This window comes from Lissotriton helveticus, chromosome 3_1 (genome assembly GCF_964261635.1).
Source record: "Lissotriton helveticus chromosome 3_1, aLisHel1.1, whole genome shotgun sequence".
NCBI classification, from domain to species: Eukaryota; Metazoa; Chordata; class Amphibia; order Caudata; family Salamandridae; genus Lissotriton; species Lissotriton helveticus.
Genome location: NC_136061.1, coordinates 997,161,781 through 997,184,822, shown reverse-complemented (window position 1 = coordinate 997,184,822; position 23,042 = coordinate 997,161,781). Strand labels below are relative to the sequence as shown.

Sequence of the window (23,042 nt, the reverse complement as noted above, 5' to 3'; positions counted from 1 at the left end):
ACACATATTTCCAACTAGATGCTTTTCCTGAAGCAGGACCACGTCCGGTGAGTGCCGTTTAATATACTGTAGAACTACAGTGCGTTTTACCTTGTCTCCCAGCCCATTGACATTCCAGCTAAGTAAAGTGAAACTTTTGTCCTAGTGTGGTCCCATGATGAAGTACTAGAGTGGGTTCATATCCCATGACCCCAGGTAAGAATGACACCATACCCAAAGCCATGAGCATCATTAATGCCGATAAAACGACAAAGAAAAACCCCAACCCCGGTTCCAACTCCCCCCTGCATCTCGGGCAAAAACCAGCCCAACAACAAACTCCGCAGAGTGCCTGTCGCCCCAAGAATACCAACACAAATTAAATGTGGGGATTAAGGACCCGGCCCGCCTAACCACCCCCCCCCCCACCAAAGAAAGAAACCACAATGCATTAGTCCTAATCGAGGAGACTACTCCCAGGCAGCAGTAAAGTATATACATTCAGCAGCGCCAGTATGCCAAGGTCTACAGTGGAGTACCCCCGCATGTCCACCAGTGAGTACCTCTGGAGCACATGTGAGCCCCATCATAAATTTAGACTGCTTTCAAACCAACATAACATAAGTGTCAATATTCACCAGGCTCAAGGTGGAGAGTGTTCCCTGGCGTCTCTGCAGCCCTCCAGCCAGTCCGCTGCCACCTCTGGATGATAAAAAATCCAGGTCTTCCCATTTGCCTCTATTCTAAGCTTGGTGGGAAAAAGCATGGAATATTTCAACACTTTTTCTCTCAAAGATGTTTTAACTGCCAGAAATAACCGTCGTTGTCTCTGGACAGCCTGGGTGAAATCCGATTTTTTTTTTTTACAGTTGAATTCTCATACTTAAGAGGCGGTGAGTTCCTGGCATGCTGCAACATCACGCCCTGGTCCCTGAAGTTCAGAAGTCTCGCCAAGATGGGCCGGGGAGGAGCCCCCGGTTTTGGGCGACCTCCCGGGACACAATGCGCCCGTTCCACCACAAAGAACTTCGAGACACCCCATGGCTGGAGATGGTTGAGCACCAGCTCTTCAACTGACAGGTCCGGCGTCTGCCCCTCCGACTTTTCCGGAACACTCACGATGCAGACGTTGTTCCGTCGCTAGCGCCCTTTGTATTCATCCAGCTTATATACCGCAAACTTTTTGCAGGTGTGTAAAGCCTGGACCTCGGTCTGTAGTTGCGATACGTCATCCACCAGACTCTGAGCAGTTATCTCCAACTGTTTGACTTTTTCATGGGTTTTTGCAAGATCAGCTCTGATTAAAGTCATTTCCACCGTGATGGCGTCAGTGCGCTGCTCCATAGAGGTGCGCACCCCTGCGATGGCCTCCATTACATCTTTAAGGGACAGTTCAGGGGGCGTGCTCTCCGACCCCCCAGCAGATACCTGCCGGGCCGGGCGATCGGGGGCGCGGCTCTTGGGGCAAGTATACCTGTCCAGCTTGTTCTGCTGCGTCCCCTTCATGTCATGCCCCTGCCACTTGCCATTGCGTACTCCACCAAGGGCCCCAGCAGTTTATATGTGCAGTCACCGGGGGGATAGCAACAGATAAGGGGAGGTCTGAGTTCCTCACCAATTGCGTGATGGTAGTACCTCGTGGGTGCTCCAGGAAGTCACAGGCACCAGGAAGAGAAGCGCCCCGCTGGACACTTCTCCGGTGCTCGCACTAGGCCGCTTGCGATACGCCCACTCACCCTTCCGTCCCCACTGGCAGTATTCGGCCTCCCTCGGTCAAACTCATCCAAGCTGGGCCATGATCAGCAGGTTTGCAAGGGCGAATGATCCACCGTTGCTCCAATGTGGCCCTTCGCTGCTCAGTCTGAGGCGGGCCACCACCAAAGATGCAGAAGAAAGGCAAGCAGTGGGACCAAGACGCGGGCCAGGCCGCAAGCCGCGACCTCGGGTCAGCGCGTGCCCGCCTCTCGATGCACGCCCGGCGTCAACAGTAATCACCACGGACCGCGGCCTCACTCTGTTCCAAGGCCGCAATTTGTTTCTGGCCGTATTACGCTCTCTCGCCACTGCCGTAGAGGGAGGCAGACCGGTGGGGTCACGGCACCCGTGGCAGTCGATTTCCACCACAGGACACGGATTATTGAGGCGGATAGAGGGGTTTTCGGGTCAGGCGGTGCTGAGCTCTCCTACAACACGGCCATCACGCAGTTGCGCGTAACCATGCCCCGTTTCTTAGACTATTGATGCATAACCAACTCGAAGCAGTCTACCAGTTTATGCTTTGAGACATCCTTGATTAAAGTACTTGTTGATTACCTTGCTCATCCGTGACCAGGGAAATGCAGTCTTCATCTACTAAAATTTTTGTCGGACTTTGACATGTTTTACCAAAACATATACATACTTAGCAACAGGTTAGAATCCAGCTTCAACATCAGAGAACCACTGCAAACCTGGTTCCGGGCATATCTATCTAACTCATACCTGCAGGTAGGAAATCTCTTTATCCCGAACCCATGACTTATGGAGTACCTCACGGATCCATCCTGACCCCCTGTATTTTTCAGCTTATGGCACACCCCTTGGAAGCAGTGAAAAAACAGTGATTTTTTTTTAAACCCACTTAATAATGCAAAACCTTTTTAGATGAAAATAAAGTTCACGGTGAAAACGTGCACTTAACATCTAGAAGCTAAGTCACAAAGCAGAAGATTTTTCCCCAGAGAAATGAATGTTTGGTTTTAAGCACCAACAAAACTACATTAAAGTCAAGAAATAATAAAACTAACTAGTAACAAGGAGAATACATCCTCAAACAAAATAAAAGAAAAATGGTCAAACTCCGATTAATGGAACATATATATATATATATATATATACACACCAAACGTACTCCCGACTCCACCGCTCCAAAAAACGGCTCCAAATCAAATTGGTATCAAAGTGCTTTATTTTCTCTTTTTAGGCAAACATAATAATTGCAATTCTGCAGCATCTAGGTTAAGGTCACTCAAATCAATCACAGTATTGTTTTTATTATCGTTGTCCTTGATCACTGGGTTAACTGTGTCTTCCCTTTCCCTCCTTTGCCTCTTGCGTTTCCGCCTCTGGTTGCGACGCTTGTTACGTTTGGACTGTGTAATTTCTGTTGCGGCACCCTCGATCTCAGGGAATACCTGCGATCCTCCACCATAAACCCCAACTCCTCCGATGGGGTGAAACTGGCTTCACCTAAGTTGATCCCAGTATCATATATTGATTCTACACTACTGCTGCTCAATGAGGTGGTGGAGTTGGTTTCCTCACCTGATACAATATCAATATTTGCAGTTCCTGTTGCTGCAGCTGTTAATTTGGGAATGAGGGCTTTTCTTTTTACATTATCAAACTTCTTGGAGAAGGTAAATATTCTTCCAGCCTCATAGTCCTTTTTATCTCTTGCAAATTTGAATATTTTTCTATTCTTAATTGTATCCTGATGTTTTTCCAAACGTTTCTTTATATTTTCCTTTTCTTTTTTGATCAAATCTTGGTTCTCAAGAGCGTCTAATTCCAGTAATAGTGCGTCAATTTCTTTTACCACTTCCGCTCTGTCAATGTCAGCGTATTTTATAAGTAAGCATACCATATTCATCGACGCATCCAAATTATTGGTTGCCCACTCTTTTAACATGTTGGGATTAGGTTTTTCAAAAGATGGCGCTATCAGTACTCTTAATCCCCTGGTCACTCTCCCGGCTTCCTTGTACTTTTGAAGGGACTTACTCTCCCACCATTTTGTCAGTTCTGTTTTTTGTAATTTTTCCAATTTTTTTTTAAAGCAACTTTTACATTTGCCTCTTTCTTGTTTACTTGCATACTTTCAATCTCTTTGCCTTTATCTGTAGCAGAAAAATTTGAGAACAATGCTTCTGCCATTGCCTCGCGGTCACGAAGCACGTCCACTGCCTCCGCCATTACAGCGTTTGTAGGGTAATCACCTTTGCACTGCAGCTTCAATAGATGCGTTATTGTCGCAACCCATTGCTGCCTTATTGTCTTTTCTCTCACGTATTTACTCTCCCGGATTTGTAAACACTTCTATACTTATGCTGTGCAGATTCGCTCACCTCAGACACCTTGGATGGGCCGCTTCTCATTCGGGTAATCCTCCGATCCTCCCGACTTTACACGACTTCTCTCTCTAGGTGAACTACGGCTTCGGCGTTCTCTGCTGGCGCACTTTGTTTCGTATTACTGCTTCCGGGGGGCCGGCTCACTCTACTCCTTCCGAGTTTCAAAATTTACTACCGTCAGACGGCATCCACTGCTTCGAGCCAACCAACTTTCGAGGAGGGGTCCGTCCACACCGGCTGCAGCAGACAACCGGCCAATTTCACTGCCAAACGAACTCCCGACTCCACCGCTCCAAAAAACGGCTCCAAATCAGGACGCGGACCACACGGCAAGTTGGTATCAAAGTGCTTTATTTTTCCTTTTTAGGCAAACATGACGCGTTTCGTCCGGTAACCCCCGGACTTGATCACATGACATGTCGTGACCACCATAGTGATTAAATACTGTTTCTCAAAAGCAGCAGCTCCTCCCCTTCCTTTGAATGGGTATAGAAAACAGACTTTCCGTTATGTTAGTATATACGTGTGTATATGTGTCTCTCATATCTGTGAAGGGAGAATCGGCAAAAGGAGGAACAAATATAAACACATTTTCACAATAGGTGACAATAAATTCTCCTATTGGTCTTGTGGCAAAAGTCCACTATGGAATTATTCAAATATTTTCCAGTATCATAACACCCACAGGAGGAAAAGATTACACATTTCTATTTATTGCAATCTTATTCAAAGCATACTTTTCTTATTTCTTTTATATATGTCACAAAACACAAATACTAAATCCTCTCACGACAAATATATACATTATACTCAACGAATAAGCATACCTATGTACATACCTATATTCAACAAATATACAGCAAAAACATAAAACAGAAAAAATGAATGGGGAGAATATACTTAATAAATGTATCTCTGTTAAGTACTTCCTATCTTTCACCCTATAGAACAGTACTACAAAAGTGTCCTCCTATTAAATCTAGGTGGTACACTAGGAGGTAGTCAGACACAATGGTTCCAAACCGAAATCCTCATGGAACCCCAATCTTCACATGTGTCCAGTGATGTATCTTTCACAAATTAATTGGAAACAAAAAGACTCCTCCAAAAGGAAAGTGTTGACGCGTTCGCGTTTCGGCCTTCCAACAAATCAGGCCTCCTCAGGACAGGGCGGCAAAAGAAGGGGGAAAAACAAACTTACATTTCATGGAGGCAAAGCCACCCGCTATATCAACCAACTCCAACGGTTTCTTGTGTGTATCCGCTCTAAAACTCACAGGGGCAAATCTCCGGGTTCTTGAATACTTCTAAGTCCATGAAAATACACAGTGTCGGCAGTCCAAAATTCTGCAGCAACACATCGCCATAAAGGCCAGATCGTACACTAACGAGGTTATCGCAATATAAATCCACACGCGCCGTCCTGGCCGCCATTCTCGGTAGACTTACTGTTAGGAGAGTCCCATTTTCATTCCATACTGGGTTGAAAACTTTATCAGTGTCTGCTTTTCATGTGCACTTCTACACATGAACAAGGCTCTCGCCGAAACGCGCTGTGTGGAATAAACCTGGAACATTTACTACGTGTTTGCCTACTTTCTTCCTGAGAGCGCACTAGTATTGGATTGTGGTTTTGGAATATAGTATTTGGATATAAGGCAGTGGCTGCAGTTGACTGGAACCTAAGGATTTGAGATTGACCACAATGGAGCAACGCTGGGTACACCTGACAAGTTGCACCAGTTTAAAATGTTTATCCTGGAACTTGAAGGGCTCCTTAGACTTTAGCAGATGCAATATATCTGCCAAAATTAACAGATAACCTTCCACACTATTTACCATGTTAACTAAAATATACGCTTGAAATAGAGTGGACGGGATGTCCTGCTTCCACCAAACTATAAATTACCCCCTTAAAATGTTTCTTGGAATCTAACTCCCCCAGCAGGCTTCGGTAGAACGCTGTAGCTTGCAAGAATCCATCAAAATCAAATACATAGAGTACAGGTCCCCTTTGAAGCCTTGTTTTAGAACTGTAAAGCTCCATGCTGTACAAATTTGGAACCTGGCTGCTGAGGTTGGCTTATCCTAAGGGTAATTTTGCTGTTTTGTCCCAAATACCTACAAACCTAGTGACTTTTGTTGGGTAAAAAAATGTATGCTGAAAATGGCCCTTCAAGCTTGAATATGTGCAGCTCTAAGTCTTACTAAAGGCATTTTCTTTGTGGCAAAAATCTGACTGAAATCTTCGCTGCTGTGGTTCCATCTTTCATGGGTATCCTTGAAAGGTGAGAATATAACAAGAGGAGGGAAGGAGAGGGAAAGTGGATTCGGTCTCCCCAGGTAATTTACATAAACAAAATGGAATCCACTCTGGTAGTGGTAGTGATCCCAATAGTGGTAGGAAGCACACAGTGTTGTTTTAAATACCCCTCACACACCAACAGGCCCCTTGGTGTCATGCTTCATCATTGGGGTCTTCGCACCCCTCTACGGGATGCGGCGTGCTGCGACTCACGACTACATAGGCGTGAGTCGCAGCACGCCGCATCCCGTAGAGGGGTGCGAAGACCCCAATGATGAAGCATGACACCAAGGGGCGTGTTGGTGTGTGAGGGGTATTTAAAACAACACTGTGTGCTCACTACCACTATTGGGATCACTACCACTACCAGAGTGGATTCCATTTTGTTTATATATCCTTGAAAGGTGTCCCGGTCCAAAAATGCCAAAGTTTTGACTTTCAACCAGTGCTGGAAAACTTCAACCTGCTCACAATGACTGCTCCCATACTTTCAAGGAAGGTTCCAAGAGACCAGGTTTTACTCTCAAATGGGTTATAGCAGTGTAATCGACATCTGACCCTTCGAGAGCACTTTCAGTATCTGAGTACAAATAAAGAAGCAGCTACATTTGCAACCGTGCCATGTCAAGAAATGTATTCAAAACGTGTTACCATAGTGCCTATGAATTCGAGTGGCAACCATATAATGTATATTTAGCAGGTTGGGCAGTTGTAAGGCTCCCATAACATTCCTCCGCAAATATACATCATGAAGTCTTGAAAATCTCAGAAACTAACATCCACTCTAACCCCCAACAAAAAGTCCTACATCTTTCAATAAACAAATCAAGTGCAAAATAAACTTGTGTATGTCTTATTTTCTGTATTTTGGCGAATAAGCTTTCTGCGTAGATGGGGATTTTTTTCAACGCTACTGTCTAAAACGGCTCTGCCCTACAGGTGGTCTGCAAAACTAAGTCTTTTAGCTACAAGTCTGCCTGCATTGGCAGGAGAGCAAGTGTACTGATAAGTCTGTTTCATGTTAAGCAGGGACATCACTACATTGAATCAAATAGGCTGTGAAACTGAAAAAGGACACGCTCATCCATACCTTTTGCCGATTCATGCATGCATTCACCCACTTCTGCATCTATTTATCCACTTATACATGCAGTTGGGCTTTATACCACAGAGATAGGTAGCAGATAAACATTAGCCTAGTACCTCACCTTGTAGAGAAAGCTAACTTGAGGAGAATACCTATGTTGATCCTGTCCCTTGACACTCAAAGTGTTTGATAGTAGGTGGAAATAGCTCTCAGGTGCGTGCTGGAGGCGATTGGTCTGGGTTCTAAAATGCAAACTTGGATTGTAGTAAATTATTAACAACATACAACTACAGTTTGGTAAATAAAGAGAGGTTAGAAGAAATTCCTTTGACATGAGGGACAAAGCAGGGTTGCCCACTTTCACCATTACTATTTGCTTTAGTTGTTGAGCACTGGCAGCAATGATTAGACCACACCCAAAAGTCAGGGGGATACATTTTGTAAAAAGTTGCCATAAACTCCCTCTATTTGCAGACAGCGTTCTAGTGGCCTTGACCAGCACCATCTCATCTGTTTCAAGAGTTATGGAAATACTTGAATGTCACAATGGAGCATTAGGGTTCAGGATGAACCTGGTCTTCTTGCAACATTCATCCAGGATCTCAATGACACAACCCCTTTTCATTGGGCTTCCAACAAAATAAAATACCTGGGAATATTTATAACAACAAAGCTTGGGTGCCTGGATGGAATTATACCAGGTTGATGGTCAATTTTGGCAGATCTGCGGAGATAGTGCCTATTGTACGCCCTGTGGTTGAGGAGGATAGCGACGATCAAATAAAATGTTTCCCTGCCTGCTTTATACCTTCCAACGTGCATGCATTATTTTCAGCTGTGACATTGGGCACTTCACCCTGAGGACTGGACGGCAGCCACTAGAGTGCCGATCTCCTAGGTAGTGCTATTTCTAACATGCACGTTATCTCCAGTATTTAATCTGCATTAAGTAGTCTGATGAGCGCCCTAAGTTGCCCTATATGAAACAATGGCAAGGTACTTTAGGAATCTCCATAACACCAACACAATAGTAGACATTATGGTCAGATATCCCTCAGTTGTAAAAATTGTTTAGAATAGGGAGTCCCTGTATAAACATAGGACACATTTGTATCTCACACCATAAAAACTGAAGCAAATGTATAAAACTGCTGATAGAATGTGTTGGAGGGGTTGCGGGCGAGCAGGAGGCACCATACAGACCTTGTGGTCTTGACCTAAATTGCACATTTACTGGCAGGAATTACTTAGTCCTATAAGGGGGGGGGGTGGTTGTTGGGTTATCAGTTGAAACTCTATTTAGGAATTATTCTACTGGCTTTTGTCCAATTGATGTATTTAATCCACCCTACCTGATTGGAGACTAATCTTCAACATGGTCTTAGCAGCCTAGCAAATGATTGCATTACGTTGAAAGTCTACATTGATTCCAATAATACAGGAACGGGCTGGCAAACCTTGGACCCTGTTGGCTATAGAGAAACTGACTTCAGCGTTAAGTGGTAGGAGGGATACAGTTGAAAAGCTTTGGCAGTCATTAGCAGACTACCTAACACATTAGAGAATGCTACTAGAATGCCCAAAGTCACTAAACTCATGGTGTATAAAGCCATCCATTCCTTAACTGATTGGGTCTCTTTAACATGATGTTTAATTAGCACCAAATGAAAGTATCAGGGAGATTCTTTATGGTAATTCAAGTTTCAACTATGTTCTCTTGGTAGGTTTAGTTCCCCTTGAGGGTTCAGGGGTGGGGGGCATAGTTGTTCTCTTTGGGGAATTAGGCTTCTGTACTTCTCTTGACGGTTTTGAATGATGGACTCTTTCAAATGACCTCAATAACATTTTGTTGTATCAAAAAAATCCCCATGTGTCACCCATTGGTGACGTCCTCCTGATTTTAAATAAAATAGTAGGATGACGTAGTCAGCAAACTGAGATCCATCACTTTATTCTCCCATGACTGCACCACCCCACCCGCACAATATGGCTTCAACTGTTTCTACCAAAAAACAAGTAAGAAATGGCAAGTTTGTCTTAAATTATCCAAATCAAAGCATTCTGCCAGCTTTCAGAGCCTCACAAAACTGGTTGTATGAAGCCGTCCAGCTCTACTCCAGAGGTGGGTGAAGCTTTCCCAATTAATGTTTAATTTTATGCAATGATACAAAATACTCTTAAACATCATTATTATACAGCTTTTGATAAAACATTTAGCTGATCCAAAGCTCATGCACAACTGTTGGCTAGTTTCTGCAAGATAATGGAAAAAGGTGTTGTGTGACCGCTCCCAAAGTAACCAGAATGAAATATCCTCCTACCTGAGGTTCAGTCTGGGTTCAGACTAGTAGTGGCATGGAAATTGCCCTCTGTACTTGAGAGGAACTTTTACTGATAACAGAAGCTCAACCCTCATACACCAGTTGCAGCTTGGCCCCTAAATAGTTGGTGGGGCAACCACTGATCAGCAATGACTGGTCAGCGCCAAAGCTGTCAGTCATGACTCTTCATGAACAGAGTTTATATTGAACCATGACTGAGATCTCTGGCGTTGGGGCTGAAGGCAGTGCAAGTGCATCAATGGGTTAACAATAATAAATAAAAATAAAAATGTACTCACCCGCTTGTATGCACTGGCTCCTCTGGTCCTCATCCTTCAGTGAACTGTAGGCTGCTGCAGTTCTCAACACCAATCCGAACGCTGCTCTCATGCTGCTGCTGCTAATGTTAGCAGCATGCTCCGCTCCAGGATTCGCTGTAGCAGGCTCTCTCGACTCTCCAGCAGGCACTGGAGATCTGTGCCTCCACTCCACCTAGCCGTCATAGACAGCTGGGTAGAGCGGTTTACACTGCGCATGTTAGGCTGGCCGTCACAAGACATCCGGACAAAATTACATGTGCTGTGTAAACTGGTGGAGTGAGAACCACTGCCCTGCTGCCAGTCAGCAGAAGTAGCCCCACCACCAAACACAACTTGTCATTTGGGAAATGGAAAAATAAAATGGTAATAAATTAATTTAATTATCATTATATTTGTAACCTTTTGCGGTGCTGGCATGAGGGGAAAAATAAAATGGTAATAAATTAATTTAATTATCATTTTATTTGTAACCTTTTGCGGAGCTGGCAGCAGGGGTCGAAGCTCCTCTACCCTAATGAGTGGCTCCACTGTGAGTACCTGCCCGGACCTGGTTTGCTAACCTGGTTTGCTACTGAATTAAAATGTTTCTTTGCTCTAGTGACACAAAACGAAGGCATTAATACCGAAAGGAAAATCGCCCTTAAAAGGACATCGAGACTGAGTACACCTCCACGCAGGAATCTGCAAGCACTAACAGATACTGGAAGCAGGTATCAGTCATACCCCCAGTAAACTTAATGTGAGTGTCTTCAATTTGCTCCTCTCCGCTGAAAGTGCTTCCATTGTCGGTACCTACTATTAAGTGCAGTTAACAAGAGCCTTGGTGATGGCTCACCTGAATTGATGCAATATCATCTTCACAGGACTTCCAAAGAAGCTCATTGAGTTGCTGGAAAGTCTCCAGAATAAACCGGCCAGACTGTGCCTGAAGTTGAGCCCACATGAACATTTTACACTAACTTTGAATATGCTAGATTGGTTCCGAGTAAATATAAGGGTCACAATCAAATCCTCTGCTGTCCACAAGGCCTACTCGGCCAAAGGACTAGAATACTTTCTAAACCCCGCAAAGCATTAGGCTCCCAAGAGAAACCAGCATTTGGTATATGCCAGCCATATTACCCAATTATCATACAAAAAAGATGAAATATGGAGGGACAGCACTGTGATTTCAGAACCGATTCTTTGGTAGGCCCTGCATCTGAGCTTTAGGGGAAAGCAACACTACATGATGTTTTATAAAGACCTGAGAACTTATCCTTTCTATATCTTCTGAGCCTAATCTCCTCATGGATCAGGGAAACAATTGAAGTATATCGAACTGGGGCACCATTTGCGGATTGAACTCTGTTTCTTCCATCGACTCTAATGCAGAATTGTTCCCACCTGCAGTTCTCAGAACTATAAAGAAGACAACATTCAGTGCTTTATAAAACTTCCAAGTAATAATATACAAATGCTAAATAAGATTACGTTTAGCGCTTTTTAATGGGTGTTTTTGCACACCTCTGCTAGCTAGAACGTATAGTGTTCTTAAAATGATGTCCCTGAGCTTTTATGCAATATACCATTAATTGTTGCTGAGTAATATTTCAAATTTGGAAGTTTATCGTTTTCGTTCCTAAATACCTGATCTATGCCATTGTCTCTTTTGGCATCAATGAAGGTTAAAATGCCAAAAGAGTAGATAACTAGCGCAATTAAGTGTTTGGCATACATTTCATTTAACCTCATAATATGCCGGCTAATAGTCTTTCTCTCTGGTTTAATTTTCAGTAATGATACCATCAAGGGCAGAATAATCATCCATGTATACTTTTGAAACCAACCCAAGTTATTTCATATGACTTTGGTAACCATTAATTTAAAGGTGTCCAAACTATAGCATAAGCATTTTACCAACACTAGATTCCATCACCATGGTGCGCTTAACTTGCAAGAGGCAGTCATCCAAAGTGGTTGTACTCCTTTGATTCATTTCACACAAATTTGAACTTATGATAAACGAACATTGTAAAAATACTGCTTAGTTGAAGCAATCTTCTTTCTGATGAATACTTCTAATTGTTGATTCCTCATCTTAGAATAACCTTAGGTGCCCAACTGGTTCTAAAAGATATCAAGAGCATGCTCCCACTGACTTTGTTCCGCCCACGAAGAGATAAACGAAGGTCCATATAAGTGCCACCCTTTGCATGCTGATATCTGTTCCTTCCTTTCTTTTTGTGCCTTCAAGTGCAGATCCAGAGCTCACTTCAAATTTTTTTCCTCTGCTTTTGATGAGTTTTTACTAAAAGTAATTTTTCCAGTGTGCAAGGAATATGTCATCTCCTAAAACTACAGGGGGTAAGCCTTGAGGGACTGTTCCACACAAATGTCTTTAATAGATCCCCATGGGGTCTGGTGATTTTGTTCGGTGCATGACTCGGTCTTGGCAAAGAGTGCGCCGTTATGATCCTGGAGGTGACTGTGAACACTGAAAGAAGTCTTGGAAGTCCCTCTCCCACTCGAAGTCAAGGGCACGGATCGGCTCTTGCTCTTAACTATGTTCCTGTGATAGGTTGTTGTCAAAGCCCATGTCATACTGTAAGTCAAAGTCTAAATGACAGCCGAAAAAGACCAAGCGGGATTCCTTCCCATCCTGCCACGCCCAAAGACATAAGGGTGCCTTGCGACCCTGCTCTCCGTTCCCTGCCAAAGAGCCGATTCCACAAGTGATCTTGATACAACTTGAGTATCGAGGTCCTTTATTGGCATTGCAACAGTTTGAGGCCTCTCGAGCGGCTATGTTGTAAATTTTCAGCACCCTGCCGGCTCCCTCTGGCATGCCTTCCAGACTCAATGATCTGCAGAGTCCTCTCGTGGGCCTGCCATCAGCACCACCTCCAGAAACCTTCTCTGGTTCTGCTTTGATGCTGAAGCTGACTTCCAGTTCGGCACCAAAATTCATGCCTTTCCCTGTGGTATCTATGCTGGCACCCATGCCACTGTCGCTAGAGTATGAATCTGTCCCTATTATCCTTTCCAACTCCAAGCCAAATCCATCTGGACTAACCTTGCGTCTTGACACCCTACCGAAGAACCTTGTTCAAGTCCATTCCAATTTAGGCACAACTATGCCTCTATCTCCGAGCCTCACCCCTAATCTCTACCAACTTTTTTTGTTCAGAATCTGTCCATAGCCAACCAGCCTTTGGCGATGATAGTGATGAGGAAGAGGAATATATTCCCCTGGATTAACAAGATGCCAGTGAGTTGGATGCCCTCCCCCCCCGACCCTGGGTTGTGTTCTCCCTCTCGACCCATGACAGCTCAAGGTGGATGTTTTAGACCTACAGCTACCCACTATGAAATTCAAAACCAAGGTTTTCACAGAGGTTCTACAACCCAGACAAACTTCATCAGAACATTTGCTCCTATTTAATGAGGCCATGACTGACACCCTTTTATCTGCACCTAGTCTAAGTCCTGTTTGACCCCTCCAATAAAGAGGCATATTAGCAGATGCCACAGGCCAGTGCCTATTGTCCCTGATTCTTTTTTTAATGCATCCTACACTTGAGAGTTTAGTGGTGCATGCTTCCATCAGTAGGTGATACCCAGTTCTTTCTCCACTACTCTGCCTTGCAGAGAGTTAAAATGATGTGAGACCATTGGGAAGCAGATCTTTGTCTTGGCTAGCCGTGGCCTCAGATCAGCCTATGCCAGCTGCTTGCTGGAATGGTATACTCATACTTTATGGGATATTGTTGCCTACATCTTGCCAGCAGTCCTCAAAGAAGTTCGGGCAATTTGTCTCAAACCATCCAGGATGGTCGGAACACTGCAAAGCATATTATCTGCTCTGGGCTGGACATTACAGACTGCTTGGACGGAGCAGTTGGCCCTATTTTGGTGCTTCAGGGGCATGCTTGGGTGCAATCCACAAGCTTCTTTGAAAAAGTGTAAGCCTCTTTAATGGACATGTCATTTGATGTCTTATATGTTTCAGCTTGCAACACTTTCATGAAACCTGAGTAACTGCGTGTTCCCCGGGACTTCCTATGTTCATAGGACAATATACTTAGCAGTTTCACCCATTAAAGGCTTGTCCAGTGAATTGGTGCAGCACCCACGCCAAGCACCCACAGCAAGCACTCCAGTTCCTCTGGGGTCCTGGGATCAAGCAAACAATGCACAGACTATCAGGGTAGCAAACTACCCTGACCCTCCGTCATCCACATCCAAGCTGATTTAGTTTGCCCTAGGTGGCACACGCCCATGCTGTGGGAGTGAGGCTCGGACATTTTATGTACCCAGCAACCAAAGGATAACATCAAACATGTGGGTCTTACATGGCAAGGTAGAGGCAACAACACACGTATTACCAAGTAAGTTTCCTTTCCTGTATTTTTGATTATTGGATTGGAAGTGGATAGAACCCACTCATAAAACTTCCAGTTCCTCCTTGTCTTGATTTTGCCCTACAGATCAGGCTATGCTCTACTTTTAATTTTAGACCCACTGTACCTCCCACTTATGTTAGAGCATTTATTAGAGCTAGCACCACCTTTCCATCTTGCTCCGAGAAGTTCAAGCTTTTTTGACTTAAGGAAGGAGCCATAGAGAGGGTTTTGGTCTTTGAAATAGGAACTGGCTGTTACTCCTGCTCTTTCCTTATCCCAATGAAGGAGAGAGACCATTGTCCTAATTTAGAACATCTTACGGAAGAACACATTTAATATGCTCACTCTGGCCCATGTTCTGTTTGCCCTCGAACCAGGTGCTTGAAATTGGCTTTGGACTTGCAGCATGCATATTTTCCTGTACCTGCCCTGCAGTACCACATATGCTACTTGTGGTTCAAGATGAGCCAGGAGAATTTTCAATGTATTGTGCTCCCATTCAATCTCACCAGTGCCTCTTGAGTGTTCATAAAAGTGATGTGGTGGTCACAGCACGTCAGGAGGCCGTTGAAGTTAGGCTTGCTGCAATCAGTCGTAAACTACCTCCAGATGATGGTGAACCTCCACACATCAATGGAGTTCATTATCCGCTGCCCAAAATCACACCTGACTGGTTCGCTGAGAAGCGCTTTCAGACCATCTCTCCAACGCAGTGAGTTCGGGGCATTTGGGCTATGACCCCGAAGTTTCAGCTTCCGTACTGGGTCTCTCGGCATCCTCTGTGGGTGAGCACCAGGAGAATTTTCCAGATTCCATCTAAGTTTCAAGGAGACTGCAAAAGATCTTTAGTGATGGATCAACCATAATTGCCATAATTGGACCAGATGCAGTTCCCTCTCCTGTCCCACCCAGAGCTGACAGTGGTGTCTGATGCGTCACTACTGGGATGAGGAGGTCACCTGGAAGAAGACCGAAGAGGGGATCAGACCTGTCTGCATCAACTTGTTGTAGTTACAGGCTAAACTGGAATGGCGTGGTGTGCACAAAACCACGGATTTAACCCAGATTTGTGACTGGGGGTGATTGCTTGATTAATTCAGCATTCCGTCCATCTGTTCTTTTTGCTTTTGTCGCCCTAAGTGGGGAGTATATTCCCAGACTTGGGTCCCGTGCTCACTATGCCACCAGATTTAAGCTAGCCTGGCTGATGAGGGGTGTTACCCCAAAACCGTCCTAGGTTACATTTTTCTGGTCCAGGGAACTGGGGGTCAAGACTGATTTGCATATGGTTGGGTCTGAACTGGAATGGCGTGGCGTGCAAAAAAACAATGGATTTAACCAAGATCTGTGACTGGTGTTTAATGTTTGATTAATTCAGCATCCCATCCATCATCTGTTCTTTTTGGTAAAGGTTGTGGTACCACTCATCAAAAGGAGACTGGTTCAGGTTCTCACACAAAACCATGTGCTACTCCATCAAGCAGGGTGGGGTGGATTCTTGGGTCCTGTGCCAGGATGCACTTTGCCTCTTGAGTCGACTGGAACAACAGGGCATTTTCCTGGTTGTGAACTGCCTTGCATTTGCCTTGAATGCAAGTGCAAATGTGCTAAGCTGGCAGTGCCTGGCGGATCACAAATGGTGATTACCCTTCGAGGTGGTACTGGCCATCTTGCATCAATGTGGAGAAACCTGGTTAAATTATTTTGCAACTGCAAAGAATGCTCAATGTCAAAAAAAATTCACACTGGAGTTTCCAATAAGGATCTCCATTAGAGATGTGTTCTAGATAGAGTGGACTATGGGATCCCTGTAAGCCTTCACTTCATTACCTTTCCTGCCACAAGTTCTGAAGAAGATCAGGAATGAACAGACCCAAGTCATCCTAATGGAGAGTGTGGTACCTGGAACTTCTGGGCATGAGCATCTCTCCTCAGATCAGGCTTCCACTTTGGGAGGACTTCCTGTTGCGGCAGCAGGTTAGGGCCATACACCTGAACCTGCACAATCTGCATCTCCATGCATGGAGATTGAGTGGCGGCAGTTGATGTCATCCGATCTTCCTCCAGAAGTTGTGGATGCCATCTTACCTGCCAGGCGTTCTTCAATTAAGTTTGTCTTCCCTGGGCGCTGAGACAAGTTTGAGGCCTAGTGTGGCATCCACAAAACTTAAACATTGCATGCCAAATTGTTGGATTTGCCATTATTTGTTCAAACTCTGACCAACAAGGGCATCCATTGGGCACTGTTAAAGGCTCTCTGTTGGCCCCTTCGGCTTTTTAATGTTTACCGGACCAAATGTCCATGTTCAAATCATGCATTGCAATGTTAATTTTGAACGGTTTTACTCCAATATTCCATCCAAAATCCTTTGTTGTCCCACAATGAGATCTTAATCTGTTTCTCACTTTCCTCATGTGTACATCATTTGCACCCATGCACCGCTGTCCAGTGAACTTGGTTCATCGTGTGAGCGAATTCAAAGCTCTCTAAAGGCAGCCACTTTATGCCACCTTTTTCCCAGACAGTGGTACCGTGAAACAAGGCTCCCTTTCTGCCTAAAGTTGTGATGGCTTTTCACATTGGACAGTCCATTACTGTTCCAGTGTTTTTTGCCCCACCTAAACCCTCAAAGGAAGAAGAGAGACTCCATCAGCTAGACCCCATGAGGAGCTTGAGCTTTTATATTGATCGATCGCATCAAAGGCTATCTTGTGGACAAACATCTCTTTGTAGGGGTCTCTGGGGAAAAGTCCGGCAAGGCAGTGCAGAAAAGAATAGTGCCAAGGTGGATAATCCTCTGCAGCAAGATCTTGTCTGCACAAGCCAAGGAGCAGCCTCCGGAATGATTGAGGGGTTATTCTGCCTGGTCTGCTACTGCTCTGGCACGTGGAGCGCCTCTCTGTGACATCTGTTAGGCCGCGATGTGGGTGCCAGTACACACGTTCACAAAGCACTTCTGCGTTGACGATCAGATCCGGCGGGAATGGTTTTACAGCGGTTTGGTTCGAAAGCACCTTTTGGCATTACCCATTCCACTGACCTACCACTTTGGAAGTTACTGCTTTCGTACAATTTCTAAAGTTGAAGAATCTGCGTTTAGAAGTATCCATCAGAAGAGAAGTTACTTACCTTTGGTAACGCTCTTTCTAGTGGATACTCTAATAGCAGATTCCTCACCACCATCTCTCCTCCTAGTGGACTGGTCTGTTTCCCTATCTAAAAAAGGTCTCAGTGTAGGAATCTGCAGACTGGTATAATCAACTGATTATTGCTCGGCTTGGACACCGAAGGTACGGACAGACTCAAGAAAGAAACTGACATCAGTTGATAGGGGTGTTGCTTATATGCGGCTCAACTTGTTACTGTGGCAAAACGAAGTCATTGTGGTGACGCTCAACTCTACCTACTGGTGTGTGGGAGCAATGCTATTCAAATCTAACAGATCCAGTTTAGCAACTGGGGATATTTTAAAGGGGAGGAATCTGCAGTTAGAGTATCTACCAAAAAGAGTGTTACAGAAGGTAGTAACTTGTTCATCGTGTGTACACTGGTGGGATACCAGACATGACTGTGGTGAGTTCTCTTTCCCACCACCATCCAAAAGAAACTTGGAGCAGGACAATGGGAAAACGTATGCAGGTCGTTAGCTACAGTAGTTTTGTGGCATATACATACTTGCAGTTTCTCCAGGTTCACCTTAGTAGTTCTATCTAGAGTGCAGTTTCGCCTGTAAAAAGTATAGAAGTGATTTCGCTTTATCCTGGTAGAATAAATACTGAAAAGTAGCAAACATATAGGTACCTGCCATTTCTCTAACAGGTTGCCACCTGGACACCACTCCTTTTACTGTGCCCTAGAAGGAACCATTAGCATATTGTGTGTCTACAGCAAACATCCATAGATCACTTGTGGCCCCTGTACTAAGGGGAAGATTCTCTGGCATGCCCAAAATAGCTTTTGGTCATGCAGAGCGGATTCCTTCTCATCTAATAGTATAGAAGTGCATGTCCCTACATATGTCACCCAATGCACACAGTAATAAATGTAAACTCAATTACTGAACTTTCTTTTTACCAATGGTTGAAGGACTTATAAAAATAACACTTTTGTCTGGATAATGGCCAGGAACAAGTCATAATCTTTTAATATTTGTGTGTCCCCCAAAAAGGACCTAATTGTATTCAGGTCCATTTAGGTCCTTTATGTGCTTTTATAATCAGAACTAGTAAGCAGTGTGATTTCTGCGGGTTCCGTTTTGCAAAGTACAGTGGAATTGCGTTCAGAATTTTTTTTTTTTAAGATCACAACTGTTGTGATATTAACTCTACCTATAATGGTATAGGGTAACCTACGTGCTCCCACAAGCAAGTTTTGCATTTAAAAGCGTTGTCACTTTTTCTAAGTTTAAAGTCAACAGAACGTCCAGATTGGTAGCTACATAAATGCCGTTGTAAGTAGTGCTATTTGATAATTTAAGACTGATCAGAGTAACTCAGACATATCTCCCAGTATGATGACCAAAACCAGTTTATCAAGCACTGAGAAGAAATTAATAGGTATAAATAGGGATATTCTCATCATACATGGCGATCTTCTTGTCCCTAAATCATTAAAAAGTGAACAATGCCCTTATCCTGCCATGTGCAGCAGGTTTGATACAGAGATTAAAAAAGTCAGGTGACAAGGAGCAACTCTTTGTAGTCCATCTTTCTGTGAATACCCTATCCTTTAACACCCCAATGATCACTATTCTGCAGAATGGCTGACATTAATCTGTTAAATTGCCTGAATGAACTTGTGGCACATCCCAGGAAATCTAAAGATATTCAAAAGAAACTTCCATTTCAAAGGGTCAAAAGCCTTAGCAGCATCTGTAGTTATGACAGCTAATAGTAACTGATCCACCAGACTGATGTCTAAATCTATAAGATAGCACTAACTTTCCATCCATCACAGGCAAGTCGATCAATACTTGTTTTTTACTACTTGTTTATTTGTTTTTAACCTAAAAAAAACTTGTTAGCTGAAGCATGTTCTCACCTTGTATATGATGTAATATACTTTTCGCATTGTTCTAGGACATAGAATATGCAAAGTAATGGCTCAAATGCCATTATTCATAATGATCGCATTAAACACATATCATCCGCGGCTGCATCAGGTCAAGTGGATAAATGTATTTCCCACTTAATACTGGCACAATCATAGTTATTTCATACTCTGTGGGGGAAAGCCCCCAATTCCATAATATCAATACTCTACATTTCGGAACAATGGCAACAAATAGTGTGCGGTAGAGACAGGACTTACTGAGTTTTATTATGAGGCTGCTGTCTACAGCATAGAGAAAGGGGACAGACCCATCTCTGGGCATACCCAGGACACTCCGGGACAGTCATAGAAAAAGTGGTGGATAGAAAGGCTTGAATTCATTTTAATAATGGGTAATTACTGTGGGCAAATTCCATTCTAATGTTAATTTGTTCAGTGAACCGTTAAGCATGAGTGTAAGTCAGATGCAAATCGGACTAGAGCCCTGCCCTAAAGGGGACGTTCAAAGTGTCATGCTGTCCCCACTGAATGAAAACACGAGCAATCTTGCATTTGTTGTCACTTTATTAAGGCAAGTTTCATCTTGAGTGGCTATGGGCACATAGGTTCCACTTAGTTCAACTCATTGAGGAAACAAAAAGTGATGGCTGAAGTGCTTGAATTAATGTTAAACATTTGTAATTACTCTGGGCACCTTCTATGTAATGTATATTGGCGATTTCTAAGGAATATTATCTGCTGAATGTGTATTTTCATTTTACTTGTTACTATAATTGACATATTTTGTATTTCTTGTTAACATAGTTTGGTGGCCATTATTTTATTTACCTCACTTTTCTACCTTTCATATATTGTTCTTTGTTGTATACTTACTTAATATTATCTTGTTCAGTTCTATTAATCGTGTTTTGTTCTGATAATTCAACATATTTTTTTGAATTTGGAAAGCTTCTTACTATGACCCTTTCCTGCCATTACAGACCGAGTTTTTTTCTATTAAGACATGTTTTGTTTTTAGTATAGTGTTGATAGATTATTTTTTCCTACAGGAGTGGCAATTCTCTAAGAGAACCGATTTCATCATTGCATCGAATTTCACAGAGGCGCAGAAGAACATATTCCGATACAGGTTCTGAAGTTTCTACTGAAGTGGTTGCAAGTAAGTTGAATAATTCCTTTTTATTACCATCCCTATATATGACACTTCTAAAAGGTAATGTATCAGGATAGTATTGACATTTGCCTACATCTGACTCCTAAAACAGAATTCAACTGAGCTGTAATAAATGGTAATGTGCTTTGCCTCCATCATACAAACAATTAGAACTATGATTGGATTGCATTTTATTTGGTCTGTTGTAGTCATGATTTCTTTAGAGCACCTATATTTTGAAAGAGGTTTAACACCTAAAATGCAAATTATCATATTTTCTTCCTATGTGAACCATAGCATTAGAATAATGGTACTTAGTACTAGAATAGTGGTACTTTGACCTAATGTGGTATAATTGGCTGGTTAATGGCTGAATGTTAAGTCTATTGGCTTTGTGCAGTGTGGTTTCTTTAACTTATCATTCTCTTTACCATTTACAAGGCTAAATCCCAAACCATACCTTGTTGAGCCAGTAACATTCAGGATCCATTCCATTTTCTTCTAAAAGTACTTCAGCACCATATCTTGTTTGCTCAACTAATCTACTTTAATTATTGATTTACCTCCATGACTCTAAGAGTCTGGTTCATGGAGGGTCACTCAGGGTACTAAAAAAAATGTTACACAGCTAATAGTGATTTTGTTTCTTAAGAAGTTTGAAAATCATTTTTTTTTTACTTAGTCATGACAGAATTGCTTTAAAAATGGTGATTATGCTATAAAAACTGGAACATTGCAAATTCTACAAAATAAGCTAACGGCTCACTTTTTAATCTCAAATTATAACCTCCCATCTCTTTGTAACTGGTTAGTATTTTCTTCTTTCCGCTGACCAAGCATGTTGAGGTAATGGTGCTGGGACTCACACTCACAGGCAGTTGACCGTAAAATAGTTGATGTTCAAGTTCTTTTTTCACTGCTTCCCCCTGTCCCCCCAATGAGTAAGATACAATTGGTTTGATAATGGACTGAGGGCTGGCACTTATCTGATCATTCACTTCAATTCCGCTGGCGCTTCTCTCGGAGTCAAAGAGGGATGTACTTTTTTCTAAGGATCCTCTTTGTATCAATAGCAAGCACAACACTCAGGGCAGAGAGGGAGTCTGAACTGGTGAACCCACTGGAGTGAGGTCCTGGGTATCTGGATCTGTGTCTCTCAGAGAGTCTTACAAGGCTTCCCATGCTCTCGCAATTTCCAGGGAGCGAATAACCCTCCTAGCCTCCCTAAGAAGCACTTCCCCCCTCAAAGCCTGCCCATCTCTCAAATCCTTTCTCCATCCCACTATTCTGGACCCTCTAGGCTCTTTCCAATTTCTTGTAATCTCACATTTTGCGAGTATATAAGCTAGGTCCTGGAATCTACTTGTGACCTTCATCTTGGCAGCATGGAGAAACCAGTATAGAGTGTCCCATTGTGTAGTGGATGTCTCTTGAGATTGTGTGCACTACTACTGCTGTGATCGCCTCCCAGTAAGGTACTAAAGATGGGCAGTCGCACATCCATGTGTTTAAGCTCCGCTCCTACTGCCCCACATCTCGGGCAGGCCGCATCGTCTGTGTGGAAGTATTTGTTAATGTGCCCTGGGGTCATATATGCTCTGTGAAGGGAAAAGTAGTTGATCAGTTTGAATCTTGCGTTCCTGTAGACTTTGGGTACCCTCGCTAAAATATTGTCCCAGTCTTTTTCTGGAAAGGGGATTCCTAGGTCCTCCTCCCATCTAGCCTTTAATGTCTCCAGTGGTTGCAATGTGTCTCTTTGTATCACTCTATAGAGGCAGGAGACCGCCCTAAAGGTGCCTGCCACTCATATAATGTAATAGCAAGTGTTGTGGAGGTGTGAAGCCGACCTTGGGGGAGGCTCAAACTGGAGTAGCACGCCTTCGTGAAACAGGTCGCATACCTTTTCAACCCCCACTTCCACCCATTCATGCAGACCCTCCCATTGTCCCCCATGAGGAAAACTGTTCAACATTCTCAAGGGAATGGCTGGGGAATAAGGAAGCTGTGTATACGTTTTTTGCCAGCATTGGGTCCAGCAGCAATGTTTCACTCTAAATTCCGATGTATCTTCATCAGTGGGATGCGTTGCTCTCAACAATGCTCACGTTAATCTGGGGAGCTCCGGGACAAATGGCCCCACCAGCGCATCTGGGGATTGCCTACCTGCGATTCATTGAGTGAACCACTGGAATTGAGCTGCCAGTTAGTATGACTTAAACTCTGGCACTGTGAGCCCACCATCACCTCATGGGCGCTATAGTTTGGCTAATGCCACCGCCCCGAGTCCCAAAGGAATGACGGCCTTAATGAGTCGTGTTTCCTAAAAA

The 23,042-nt window shown here is 43.6% G+C and overlaps 1 protein-coding gene across 1 annotated transcript in view; it reads left to right on the top strand.

Annotated features, from left to right (window-relative positions):
- The window catches only part of PLEKHA3 (pleckstrin homology domain containing A3), a 254,424-nt gene that overhangs the window by 204,841 nt on the left and 26,541 nt on the right, over window positions 1–23,042 (top strand). The window contains exon 7 of the mRNA XM_078681500.1: window positions 20,612–20,721. Within this exon, the coding sequence (XP_078537626.1) occupies window positions 20,612–20,721 (110 nt within the window). The remainder of the gene's footprint in view (window positions 1–20,611; window positions 20,722–23,042) is intronic.